Here is a 14,769-nt window from a genome sequence, read left to right as displayed (position 1 = left end):
GATTTTAGAAAGGAGTTCTCCATGGATAACAAATAAAAGAAATTAAGAGAATCATGCTTGAGTTTGATGGTAGATTTGGTTGGATTTGGCATCTGTCACAAATGTTTCCCTTTGGAAGGAATTACTACCTGTAATATTTACGCCCCAGGTTCAGTTCCTTCCTTTACTCTCTGGTGCTGTCATGGATGAGGGAAGAGGAGGGGAACAGGGATCTAGATTTTCCTGAAACCAGAAGCCTCCTTAGTTTTGGTCTCATCTTCCACTGGGTGATGCAACAAAAAAAGAAAAAAAAAGTCCTTCATGTTAACTCAATTAGTGGAGTCTCTCTAGATCCAACCTCTATTTAGGGTTTTCTTTAACCATTATGTTATGGTAGAGAATAACAGAAACCAAATACTGATGGTAAACTGAAGCCCTTATGTTTCTATGTTTCCACTGTCCCTTCTGTCATGCTTCCCTTCTTGTAACATATAAATAACACGGCTGCCGCACTATTTTCGTAAATAATGGAGGCATGACGGAAGGGACCCGTCTGATCGTGCAGGTCTACAGAAAGTGATGACAGGGGAAGGACTTCTATTTACTGTCAGTATTTCAGTTTAGGTTATTCTCTTCTATAATGAGGAAAGACAATGAAAACCCGAAACTGAGGTGTGAACTAGACCTTACTCTCTAACACTCTGCGGAGAGGATCCATTTTTTTTTATCCTGTACTTTTCCTGTCCCTGTGGTGAAGGATCATCTCTCTCTCTTTATCTCTTTATCTTTGCCTTTCTTTCTCTCCTCTTTCAGTTTCTCTTCTTTTACGCTCTCTTCTCTTTCATTCTCTCTTTCTTGCTTTCTCTCTCTTTCTCTTCTCTTTCGCTTTCTTTCTCGTTCTTTCTCTTTTTTCTCTCTCTCTCTTCTCTTTTTCTATTTATCGCTCTATCTTTCTTTTTCTATTTTCTTTCTCTTCCTTTCTTTTCTTTTCTCTCTTTCTTTCTTTTTCTCTTTCTTTTCACAATCTGCAAATAATTTTTTGACATTTGTCGACATCGACATGATTTACCTGCTGTATTTATGTACGTGAAAAGCCCAGGTAGAAGCAGAAGGAATCAAGCTATCATGCTGGAGGAAGGAGCATGTTGACAGAGCGGAGAGCAGCCATTAGATGTGGACATCCTCTGCATGTAAATGTGATTCTATTGTATTCCTAATTTCCTAAGTATGTTTAATAAGCCGCTAATGCTACACAGGCCATCTCCATTCAGTTCTATTAAATAAATTGGAGTTTCTAGCACAAGGATGGGTAGAATTTTAACAGTGCACTACGAAAACTTGGCTAATTTAATTGAGCGTGAAGCCCCTCGGTTTTGATGTCAGCGTGCTTTTAAGTAACCTGAAACTCTGAAAGGTTGCACAGCAATGCTTCATGAGTGAAGGAGGATAGAAAAAAGAGCAGACACTCCAGTGCTCCTCAAAGCCGTGGTAATTGCTGTGAACTTGAATTTCCTTCCTGGAAAGGTTAGACAAAAGGTGAGGAGATGGATGGCGCTCTTGTATGTGGGTGAGGTCCATTACTATCTCGTGGTATTGTGATTGTTATCTCTGGATGACAAACACTTGTCTGTGTAATAATCTTCTCATCTACTTTTAATTCCCCCTTTTCAGCTTATAGAGATAGTGGAATAAATGTGGAGCAGTTTTCAAGTAATTGATGTACAACAACAGAATTTGGGTCTAATGACTCGGACTCTTAGATCAGGAATGGAATAGTCTAGGTCAGTGATGGCTAACCTATGGCACTGGTGCCAGAGGTGTCACTCAGAGCCCTTTCTGTGGGAACTCAGGCCATCACCAGAGATGACTCCAGGTATCTTCCTGCAGTCCCAGACAGCCCAGGACTTGCTGTGCACAGAGCTATTTTAAAGTGATAGCTCTACCTGGGACTATTTTCTGCTTTATTGGTGTCCTCAGGGTGCTGGTATCAATGAAAGCTGTGACAGAGAAGGGAGTATAAATCACAAATTACATTTCTGTGTTGGCACTTTGCGATAAATAAGTGGGTCTTTGTTGTAGTTTGGGCACTCGGCCTCTAAAAGGTTTGCCATCACTGCTCTAGGTGAAGGCACACAAAAGCTTATTTGAAGCTGGACTTCTATTACCTTATATTAAATGTACATGATGTAGACTAATTTTACAGTGCAACCTTTACTTTCTTCATCCTGAGGCTCCTTTCACATTTGTGCCTATTTTTTACATACAAGGTTTTTTCAGGGTGTTTTCTGTTTTATTTACATATTTTCAGGTTCCTGTGAAAAGAATACTTACAGTAAATGGGTTCTCCGGCAGATTCTCTCCTGTTCATGGGAATTGCGTGGTATTGCAACTAATCTCCATTCATCTATATACAGATCAGTTTCTGAAGTTTCAGTTTCAGTTTCTGTTTCTTGAAGAAAGCAGCACATTAAAAGGAAAAAAAAACAAAAGCAGCAAAAAAGTATATGAAATTTTTAAAAAACTGTCGATGATGTGTTTTATGTTTCGTTGTTGACTTGCAACAGTGTTTTTTTAGGCAGCCATAATGTTAAAGATGCAGAAAAAAACATCATCCTTAAAGTTATATATATATTTTGGGACAACTAAAATTTTTCCATGTCCTTGTTTTTGCATGGAGTTTTTTTTTGAAGTACAATAAAGTGTAATGAAATAGAGCAGGAGAAGAACTTGTCCTTCCTCTACACTTGGCTTTGACTTCAATAATCGCAGGACATGTGATGGACCCAAATGTTTAAAGGGGTTTTCCCACAAACAAAAGTTAGGCCCTATCCACAGGAGCTTGCTGATCCCCCATAATACAATGGGGGGCATTTATAACGGCTTCAATACCAATTATCCAGGAAATGTATGGAAAGCAAGGACTGCTATGAACACCAACTATATTTACCTATATACAGGCCTTGTACAACAAAGTACACAAAATATATGCATAAATACCATAATATGGAAAACACAGAATTTTATTGAACAAAATAATAATACACATATGATCACTGCAATAAAAACAACCCATAAAATCAATCCCTGGTGGACTAAAAGTACACCGCCAATCCTGTACAATCACATTGTAAACCACAGTCAGTCAATACATTACAAGTGTAAACATAAGGTTTCAATGTAACACATAAGTCAATCAATATAATATATTACAAGTGTAAACAAGAGGTTATAACATAAACCTAATCTAAATAACATGGAACCTGGTAGGAGGTCATATAAACCAAACAAGACAAAATAAAGTGCATCATGCAAAATAGCTATATATACAAACCAGGCTGCATATCGAACAGGAGATGTGGCGCTGTACCAGACAACCCTGACGCGCGTTTCGCCGTCGCTTCCTCAGGGGGTAATCATTTATAACGGCTTGTGCTGGTGTATGTTGTGGGGCCAGGAAAGCGGAAGCTTTGCTTTTATGTCAGTAAAGACTGTGTGAATATAGCTATACTGATGCTGTACCCAAAATAGATAGAAGGTTGGCTCTAATGTGTTACATTGTTTTGATGAGTAAAACGCATATCTAATACTGGTAAAAGCCTTTTAACATTACATTGACCAACAATCCTTTAAATCTTCATCAATTGTTTTCTAAAATGTACAAGTGTCAATTGTTCTTCATTGTGGCCAAGTGATTCATTTTCTGTGATCAATGATTATTGCAACCACTTTCGAGGCAAACAAATTATAGAGTTTATGTCTCTGTTTTCCCAATACAGTAAGAAGCGGACATAGACAACTGCGGGTCCCTGTGTATTAAGACGTATGGGTCCCCCTCCACCAGGATACCAGCAAATGAAATCTTATCCCTACACAATAGTTTTTCTGCAAAAGTTATGGATGTCCAGCATATCAGCTGTAGTTTAGGTTAATGGGACAGGGAAGGGGAATTAAGAGAAATGAAGTGGTCCCCTTCTTAATAACACCGACTTACAGACGACCCCTAGTTACAAACGGACCTCTGGATACTGTTAAATTACTGTACTTTAGCCCTAGGCTATAATAAACAGCTATAACAGTTATCTCAGGTGTCTGCAATTAAGGTTTAGTGTTAATCCCGTTCTTATGACAATCCAACATTTTTAAAATCCAATTGTCACAGAGACCAAAAAAGTTCTGGCTGTGGTTACAATGATAAAACATACAGTTCCGACTTGCATACAAATTCAACTTAAGAACAAACCTACGGAACCTATCCTGTACGTAACCCGGGGACTCCCTGTAGTTTAAAACAATATCTTTGACCAAATGTGTCGCTCTGGGCCCCTGTCCATCCCTGAATACAAACATTCTGCCTAATTTTTGGTGTTTATTTGCGCCATATTTATAAACTGTTGACGCCACAATACTGCTGCTTCTCCTACAACCACGCCTTTTGTTTTTTGGTTGCTCAGTTTGAGCGCAGTTTAGTGATCCTAAGTTTTCCTGTACTTCTAGGTTCCCAGCACATTTTTTGGATCAATTTTTGCCACACAAACAGGCAAAGCTAAAATTTATTTCACCTTTATAAATGTGGAGACAGCTCTGAACCATTTCAATCCTGCGACAATTCAATAATAATAATCTTTATATAGCGCCATCAAATTCCGCAGCACTTTATAAATCATATTCATTAACCCCTTGCGCCACAATCTAACATCCCAGTGTAAATTGCGGCAAAATTTGTGCGCCAAAAACACGGACCCTGCACCACAATTGATGAATGACCCCGATGATGTCTGGTCTGTGTCTCTCTGCTATACCAGTACAATGACTAAGATGACAGGTTAGAGCAGTATATATTGATCTTGGCTGCACAGAAGCGTTCTCAGCTGATTCACGGGTTTCCAGGGGAATCGACTAGATGGCTATAGATAATAACAACAATTACAATCTTACATGATTTTTGAAGACCTTTATTACGGGATCATACTAAATAATATCTTTGTGGTTTATATATTTTTGCTTGCATCGTATGTGTCTGCACATATCATTGACCTTTCACCTGGGGGGGGGGGTTGGGATTTGATAACTTGGTTATAGAAAACAACCTCAAATTTGCAGAAAAGAGGAATGATGCTCTTGTCTCCACTTTCATGGAACTCTAAGTCCAAGGTTTATCTCCCTGTAATTTATACAGCATTTTCATGCCTGTGACATTCTTGTGGGGATACAGAAAGCCCCATGCTGCTAATGGACTGAAAGTAAATGAAATTAAATAAGCGCAGCAAAGCTCATCAGCAGTGTCTCCCCCCTGGGTAATTCAATTCCTGAGTGCGCAGTGATGGGCGCGTGCGGCACACTCTCTGAAATCCTGCTGCGGGCGGGAGACTTAACATCTAAATAAAACTTTTTACTGCGGCATTTGTTATTCTTATGCCAGCAGGGTCCTGGATGCTGGTTTGGGGACAGTAATGTAATATTCATATTTCCTCCCATGTTGTGCGTGCCATATAGCAGCATACTAAATATTCCATAAATATGCAGCGCGGTTTAAATACGCTGCCGTGAATTTTAATTTCCATGCAAATTTTTTTTTCTCTGTTATTAACTGCTTGGCTGCCCATCTGGATCACTTGTCTGTCCAGAGAGGTGCAGCAGTCATAAATCTAGTGACCATCTCGGCTCTCATCTGCGCTGTGTCTCCACCTGACTCTCCACACATCATGCTTAGAATAGCATTGCAGGTAGAAATCCTCTCTTGCTGGATTGTGTAGAGTCCATTATCTACAGCAGACATTTATTGGTAACAACTTAATTTATGGGTTAGTATTTAATAAGTACATTAGTTATAGGATGACGGAAACTTTAAATGGAAATGAATTGTTAGAACAGCGTTTTCAGATATACATTTCCAGACAGCTCCTAGGGTTTACATTCTGGTAAATAACAGCCTCGGGGATGCTCTCAGGGCGGCTGTTTTACCAATATACTGTCACGTCATCTCTCCTCACGTGTCTGTTTTAGTAAATAACAATTCATATACTTATAACCCTCCATTGTGTTGTTCCTCTGTTATTACTTTGAGAAATATATTAATACATTGCCAACTGGGGTTTACAGGTTGGCAGTGTGTCCCTCTACAGCTCAATTATCACCACCGGTGTGTAGGGAGACACCTCTTTGAGAAAAGAAAATAGTAACAACAAGTCGGTCCAACAAGTCCAACCCATAAAACCTACAGTGATGATGCAGAGGAAGGCAAAAAAACCAAAGGTCTGATGCTAATTGGTCCATAGTAGGGAAAAATGTCTTCCCGACCTCAAATATAGCAATGGAGGTGGGTAACTTATAGACAATAGGGCAGCATGGTGGCTCAGTGGTTAGGATTATAGCCTTGCAGCACTGGGGACCTGGGTTCCAGGGTCAACTTCTGCAAAGAGTTTGTATGTTCTCTCCGGGTTTGCGTGGGTTTCCTCTGGGTCCTGCGGTTTCCTCTCACACTCCAAAAACATACTGGTAGGTTGATTAGATTAGGAGCCCCATTGGGGCCAGGGACTGATTAGGCAAGCTCTGTGCAGCACTGCATAATCTGTGTGCATTATTTAAGAAATGATTATAGAGAAGGTATCTGTAAAAATAAGTGCCCAGTAGACTCTGGACACATGGGGGGGTATTTATCAGAACTGGTGTACAAGAACTGAAATAGTCAATATTCATGACCACGGAGGTGAGTGTAGGGGGCCGTGGTTGGCAGTTGAGGCTATAGCGCAAATCTATGGCTGGCAGGACCTGGCACAGAATTTTCCATCAGCACAGCGGCCACTACCGCATATATCAGGAGGTCAGTACCTCTCGAAACATCCGGAGCATGCTGGGGGCAGGGTTACCATCATCCGCCAGTGTATAATAAATGACCCCCAGGACTTCAGGGTGCTTTACTACATTTGGAGCTAAACTGCTGCTTTAACAAGTGAAATACAGTGTAGACGAGGAGAAGGAAAACATATATCAGAGAGTTTATTATATTGAAGGGGATTTTAATATTGCATTTAATGTTCTTTATTGCAGCCAGTTTCCTGTTCACTATATCATTTTATTAACTTTGTCTTAGAAACTCGAGATTTAGATGAGCCTGAAAAGATCTTGAAGCAAGACTACTTAGAGAAGAGGAACAGAGGTAAGATGTCAGAAGCACAGCTCATATCCATGTACCCTAGTAGGTGCATACAGACATCATGGCAGTGGGAGCCCCATCAACCACGAGAACACAAATTGTTTTTTGCCACAGAGTAGCAAATGGCTGGCATTATTACTAAACTTCCCCCTTTAGTCATTTTGTGTCTCATCCTTTCTTGTACCCATTGTTTTGCAAAGGTGGAAACCCAGTAAATAGTCAAAGCTGTTGACTATTAGTTTATAACTTGCTCTGTTTGTGACTATATTGGTTATCAACAAGGTGATACCCCCATTACGCCAAAGCTTGTGTCTAACCAGTCTAATAAATTCACCTTTTTTTTCCTAGATCATGGCTTCTTTGGGTCAGAATGGCAGAAAAGGTGGTGTGTTCTCACTAACATAAGTTTTTGTTACTACTCTAGTGAGAAAGGTAAGTTACATAAGTGTAAATAGGAATGTATGTCTATGTAGTAAAATTATCTTTTTGTCCAAAAAAGAAAGCTATATCTCTCGCTGGAAAATGTCTATTCTTTAAAGGAAACCTACCATTTGATTTGATGCATTATAAACCAAACATACCTTGAGAATTCTGTAACTAAACCAATGCAGAAACATATCTTGTTTAATCCCGGAGTTGAGTGGTTTTGCACACAGAGCTTTCTGAACAGCCAAGACAGAACTAATCAACCTGAGCTGGATCACTCATACACAGCAGCTGGGGAATGGTGCAGCAATTGATTACTACTGCCTGTCAGGGACAATTCAGTGATTACATCATCCTTTGAGCAGTGAATAACTGATGTGAAAGGATAAACACTGAGCCCCAGCACAGAAGCGACAGAGCTTCATTATCATAATTTTATAATAGTTTTTTTCAGCAAAACCACTCAGCTCAGTGATTAAACAGGGAAGAAATCTAATGGGATACCTTTTCTTCATATGAGCATTAAATCTGCAGAAACTGATATATTTTTTTTAATTTTCCCTGCAAGCCAATGATAGAACCTCAAATTCTGTATAAAATAGTATTTTATTTTCTGGATTTATTCTCATGTATGCATCCACCACTCAGGAAGGAAGGGTTTACACACGTGGAGGAGTAGAAATCCAGCTGTTCACCAGACATAACCGAATGTCCTCATGAACTAGTATGATGGGAGGAGGAAATCGGCTTTGTGACCTCTAAATAATGCATTGCATTTTTTACTAGTTATGTAATATGTGAAATATTTCATTCTGCTAGACGAGCAGAAAAGCAGCTCTTAAAAATCCCGTCTTATTTGTAGCTTTTGATTAATAATAAAATGGCCACCGAGTAATTGAGAATCTTACAAGAAAGGAAGTGGAAGACTGAGCGGAGAAAACCCATTAGAAGCCTCTTCTGATTAACACAGTAGCAGTTTTTATAGGATAAATGCATTATTTTGGCCTGCACTGGTTCCAATTATGAGTTTGTTGTTGTATTTAATGGTGGTTATCTCCACTAATAGCTTTCTCTATGGGAGAAGTATTTGTGCAGGGATACAATTGCATACACGTAATATTAATACAGAATTTGGGGATTTTAAGGGAAATTAAATATGTATAAATTCCTTTTAAAGTCTGCTTGTAAATACTTGGAGTTATCGTTTTCTTTTCCAATCAGTGTGGACTTGGTCAGGCTATGTCACCCCTATTTATTAACGAAAGGGTATTTTTACACAGTAGTTTATGAAATCTACCATCAAAATCCATCACGATAAACCAGGGGCACTTACTCATAGATCCAGGCACCATGATTGTGGTCTTATATGTGTTATCTATGGCCTCCTTTCTTCTAATGCCAACTTTTAAAAAGAGCCAGAAGGGCTGTGGGGGCATTACCAGAGCCCTTCCATTCTTAAGGGCATTTTACCCTTTTGGTTATAGCTAACAACCAACACAACCACTTTGGGTGCAGACCATGGGCTGTGAAACCAATTCCATTTGCTACTAGAAACTTTTTCAGAATTATGCCCTTGTTTGCAGATTTTAATGCAAGGAAAGTTCCCAAGGGAGGCTTCCTGATAAAAGACTGCGGTGCCCAGATGGTTTCAAATATCCGCAAAGACTCTCGACGTGATTGCTGCTTTGAGCTTGTCTCTCCTGGGAATCGCAGTTTTGAGGTAAGGTCCGGTTGGTTAATGAGGGTGACACAATTACACATTTTGGTACTGTTATTAACTATGTACTATTCACAGTTCACTGCGGGCAGTCCAGCTGAGGCCAAGGAATGGGTGGAACAAGTTCAGTTTTTGGTAAAAGGTGAGTAACATGTTATTATGGGTGGATGTATGAAAATTGTTGGCACCACTAGTCAGATCTTTTTCATTGATTTGACATTTTCAGTCTACACCCGGCATGGGTGAACTTAGAACTTGGAAATCTAGAAAGGCAGTCCCCCCCCCCCCCAAAAAAAAAAAGTAATAGGTTTGTTTTATAGTAATTTTTCTTTAAAAGCAGTTTGTCCATGCAGAGTTTCAAATCCATACTGACAGAGGCTAGTACTAGCTACAAACTGGGCTACAAGTGTATATACAAGCACACATACAGGCACATTTGCTCTGTGCCTCCTTCCTGCACCACTGATGCCACCCTGAGGCGAGAGGCTCAACTCCTCTCATGGTAGGTGACGCACTACCAGAACCAAGCATCTTAGGAAAGAAAGGTTAGTCCCTTCTGTTGGCTTTAAGTATTTTCTTCTGTATTTTAGGGGCCTTCAAAGTTTCTGAATTGGAAAATAATGTGTAACGAGAACTAGTACACATATGAGGATTTCGGGGCTGGTGGTCCCTTTCTTTTTTTTAATTAATTTATTTTATACAATTATGGTTTACACAGCCGAAAACTTTAAGATACTATAAAAAAGGAGAGCAGGCATAATAAAGTAAACCGTAATCATCGTAACATCACACTGAACTTCTGCCTTCTTTCTTCACTACTTATCTTGCCTCTTCTGTACTGCCTTTTGTTTTCTTCTTTTGTTTTAATTGACATTGATGATTGAGCATCAGACAGCAGTGGATGAGTATGATTATCTTGTAGAGGGTTGTCAGATTAGTTGTGGTGGACCTGGCTGTAAATGTTATGATGGGAAGGACAAAGAAATGAAGGGATAGCAAGGTACATTGCCCAGACTGGGAAAAGGAAGAAAACTATTAGAAGAAGGATCCCCAGTGTGAATAGAATAGTATTGTTCATGCCTGACCTCCACTCCATTCCCTGCTATTAGACTGACGCTGTGCTGAACTTGACTCCATCATTGATGGTAACGTTATCTGCACATGTAACGTATTACCTGAAGATTTGCCACACAGAATTTACAGAACCAGGTTAAACGCAGTAGATTTGTGGTCCGCAGTATTTCATTTAATGCGGATCAAGGTGCAGAAATCAACCTTTGCAATACAATGGTAGAGGCCCATTTCCAGCCATGACAAAATCCGGCTGGTGTCTGATGTTTGCCGAACAGCTGTGGAATTACCACTGGGGTACGTCCCACAGCCATTACACTTCACCTGAATATGTAGTCTAAGCCTAATAGAGCAGTGGTCACACTGATGATTATCTGTCTTCATGGTCGCTAGGAGATTCCAATAGGTCACCCCAAAAAATTCTAATGCGCAATCTGATAAATTTTCTATATAGGTGTATAGACTATGGTATAAGCTCATGTTGCCCTCTTGGCTTACAATATATAAAAGCCATTATGAAGAATAAGTCATATTACAATTTTAGGTTTTCAACTAGATTTCCCTTGGGCTTTCTAGTACACAGCAGTAGCAGGGTCTGTAACTTAAGACTTCATGCACAAATACATAGCTGGGGGATGTGTGCTAGCTGCTATTTCAACAGTTAGCGCTCGGTGCCATGTATGTCTAAGGGCTGTGGTTTCTAGAGCCCTGTATATGAGCCGACTGCCCCAGTTGAAAAACTCAGGTGAAACTACAGAAGTAGCAGCCATAGCAGCTGCTATGGGGCCCACAGTGTCAGGGGGCCCCGGTATCTGACCTGACACACTAAAGAATAGAGGATGTGCACCATTACATACATGTTATTCTGCATTTGTACAGCATAACATGTATATAACAGTGCAGATCCTCCATACTAAGCAACATTAATCAGCAGCTCAGATAAGAAATGTTGTTGAGGAGATAAATGTGTGAGTGTACAAATATGTATATTTTCTGAGGGGATAGGGGGGCCCCTTTAAAATTCTGCTTTGGGGCCCTTGCTTTCCTAGTTACACCCCAGGCAGGTCCCATCACTCGGCATACCTGGGGTAAGGAGAAGGCAGACATTTTTGTATTGATGTGTCCATGTTAGCTGTCTTGAAATATGTCAAGAACATGTCATGCAAAAAACCTAGAAGAAAATAACTCAAAGGGCTTTCCCAATCTAAATATATTGATGACTGATCTTAACAATGGGTCATGAATATCAGATTGGTGGGGGTCTCACATCTGGTACACCCTAGATGAGCTGTCCTCAGCAGTCAGTTGTTCTCTGTGTATTAGATTATGTAGATGTGTATCAGGTGAATGGGAACTTGTCTGCAGTGACCTGATCTGACCACTAGACAAAGAATGGGGCTGTTTGCTTCCTGCTCAGATCTCTGTGCACTGACTGCAGGGATCAGCTGATTATTTGAGGGACAGGTGTCAGATCCCCACCAAGGGGCATAATAATGCATTTTTAGCCTGGAAAGACCCTTTTAATTGTCTTCATTGCTTGTAACCACATCTTACGTTATCGCAGACATCATTTCAACCTCCATACCCTGTGAAGATGATGAAGAGTCTTATGATGATGTGGAAAGTGTGAACTCCTCTCATCTCATGCGCTCTCCCCCGCTGAACAGGACAAACGGTCCCGCTGAGGATGATGACATCTACGAAGAAGTTCCAGGTAAGAGGTTACTAATTTAAAGCCATGGGCGACCCTCTATCCATCACACGTTGTTTTGTTTCCAGCTGCAGGTTATTCGTCTTCACTCATCGTATCCTTCTTTGTTTTATTATGCTAATGAGCATACAGTCTCTGCTGGGGCCATTTCTTGTGTCCCAAGCAGATAAGAAGAAAAAAAAAAAGACAACATTATTTCCTCAGCAAGTCATCGTCGTTAATGAAGTTTTACAAAAACAGATACAACCAAGGAAAAATAAAATTTCACAGGTGATAAATTTTTCCAATTTCCCTGGCAGAATTGGATCAGATTGTTAAATTAAGAGTGAAGGTGTCTGTTAGACAGCAAGGAGCGGTGATGGGTAATTTTATAGAGTGGAAAATTGAATCAAATTGCTACATTAAAACCCAGCTCCTGCGAGATTTTTCTGTAGTGCCGTCCACTTTGTCACTGTTCAGAGTCCGTGCACAGCTGTGCCGCAGGCTCCGATGTTTCTGCACCGCTGGTCCTCCTGCCACAACTGCCTGGTGTTTTCTCCCTTGACTCCCAGTGCCAACTTGGTGCAAGTGAAAGACATGAAGGTCCTAGGGGGACAAATAAGATGCTCTTCTAACATTAAAAGAGCAGTTTTGGCAGTAATGTCCACTATCTCCATATGTCCAGCAATTTAATAGTAAGGTCTCGCACAAACTCTTGTGGAGCGTGTTGTGCCAGATAAAGAAGCTATTAGTATTCTTATTTATCTCTAAATCTCCATTGTAGCTTCTTCTCTCCATAAAACCAACAAAATATGTGCTGCTTAATAGATAAAGGGAATTTAAAGGTACAGATGTGGAGCTGCAAAGACAATGAAGAATCATGGTGGACGTGGTCATATCTGTTGCTTACTGTAGGAGGTTTTATTATAATAAAGATACCTGCAGTTAGGGAATGTGATAGTTTTTAGGGCACCATTGAAACTTTGTCAGCTGGATATTAGTCTAATAGTGCAGGGTATAGCATTCCAGAGAATCGGCGCAGCTCGGAGAAGTCCTTGACATGTGAATGTTGATTGCCCTTATTTGTAAGTAAAATATTAGCAACATCAACAAATTTAGTAAGAAACAAACATCCAAAGGACAGCATGCTTAAATTTGGTCCTATTTAGGAATATATCATATAAATGTCTGTTTTGCCTACAATGTCCTTTTTAGACTGCTGTGCCCAAAATAAATTCAACTCCAATACAATGCATGTGAGATGTTTCTCCCATAAGGAGTTATCAGTAAGAGGCAGCTTCGGGATTAGTGTCACGGCTTAACCAGGATGCGCAGTGAAATATATACTGTCATAAAAAGTCCTTGTGTGATGGGATTCTAATCAACTGCTTTCTGATGTGATTGCATGCATTACACAAAGACCAAATGTAAGACGGATTCCTATCTTAGTATATTAATCTATCAGAGCTGACCTTCTTTCTGTGCTCGAGACCTTTCGAGCCCTCCTGTCGTCTTGGAGATGAGCTGGAATACAGCTAGAAGACTGAGGCCATTAATGGCAATAAATGTGGATGAGCACAGAGACAGTCTGCGATTACAGCAAGAAAAAAAACCCTGCTCTCTGGAGAGACTTCCCGTAAGGCAGCAAGAAAGTGAGACAGATCACTTTGGAGCCCTGTGGGAGCTGCACATCAGGACTGGGATACTTTTACTGGTCTGCTCCGTTTGGAGGGGGCAGTATCGCTTAGCACAATGCCAGGAAGACAATCCACTAAATCTTCACCGTACCTGATCATTTGGGAGGGAACAGGTGCCTCCAAGATCCAAAACCTGCTTGTCATCAATGACCTGTATGGAGCATACCATTATGAGTGGTTTCCATACATTACAAATAGAGATGAGCGGGAATGTTTAAGTTGGGGTTCGGATGCATCCTGCACAACCCAGACATATTGCCGGATTGGCAGCTGGTTAGCAAATATGGCAAACTGACGCCCTACCTACTTGCCATAGCTGTGATTGGCTAGGGGGAACACAGAACCCCTGACCCTGGACCCGAAAGTTCAGTTCCCTTATCTCTAATTAAAAAACAATCTTTTATATCATTCATTCATTTTATTTAATATTTTGTTGTACAAATGGATTGCCCGTTTTTTGCTTTAGAACAAAACACAATGGTCCACATTTACTGAGGTGCTTGCGCCAGTTTTCTGTTGGACTTTGCACATTATTTTCAGTGCAAACTGAAAACTGCTTGCACAGGTATTTATGTCCAAGACATTAAAAAATGATATGTGGCTGGGGAGCGGCTACATAAAAAAATAAACATTTACTTGCCTCTGTGGGGCACGAAAGTTTAACTGTGTTCGGCTTACGGCAGGCCACGCCCTCCCACCCAGACTGGTAGGGAGCATCGGACTGATGGCATGGAAACAGTGGGAGGTATATCGCGTAAATAGAGTCTCTTTCTTATTTTATGCAAAACTCACCCCCCACCCTCAACATTAGGCAAAGAGCTTCTTCAGTAACGTTTTATTTTGTATGTTTCAAATAGTTACGTAGCCAATCACTGTAGGGTGTGAAGGAGAGAAATTTATACTGTATCCTTAAGGGGTATTCCTGTCTGCGCATTGACATGTAGTTTATTTATATTCCATATACATATATTTCTTTAGTTGGATGTTATTAAAAAAAATGTGTCGCTTGACACGCGCTTACATGCACCCAGGATAG

The 14,769-nt window shown here is 40.3% G+C and overlaps 1 protein-coding gene across 2 annotated transcripts in view; it reads left to right on the top strand.

Moving 5' to 3' along the window:
- The window catches only part of SKAP1 (src kinase associated phosphoprotein 1), a 199,512-nt gene that overhangs the window by 141,611 nt on the left and 43,132 nt on the right, over positions 1 to 14,769 (top strand). For both annotated transcript variants that reach the window (XM_072111626.1, XM_072111627.1), the window contains 5 exons: positions 7,070 to 7,135; positions 7,481 to 7,564; positions 9,142 to 9,278; positions 9,354 to 9,417; positions 11,911 to 12,060. In XM_072111626.1, coding sequence (XP_071967727.1) covers positions 7,070 to 7,135; positions 7,481 to 7,564; positions 9,142 to 9,278; positions 9,354 to 9,417; positions 11,911 to 12,060 — 501 coding nt within the window. The remainder of the gene's footprint in view (positions 1 to 7,069; positions 7,136 to 7,480; positions 7,565 to 9,141; positions 9,279 to 9,353; positions 9,418 to 11,910; positions 12,061 to 14,769) is intronic.

The sequence above is a fragment of the Engystomops pustulosus genome, chromosome 6 (assembly GCF_040894005.1).
Source record: "Engystomops pustulosus chromosome 6, aEngPut4.maternal, whole genome shotgun sequence".
Lineage (NCBI taxonomy): Eukaryota > Metazoa > Chordata > Amphibia > Anura > Leptodactylidae > Engystomops > Engystomops pustulosus.
This window is presented reverse-complemented; position numbering and strand designations above follow the sequence as displayed.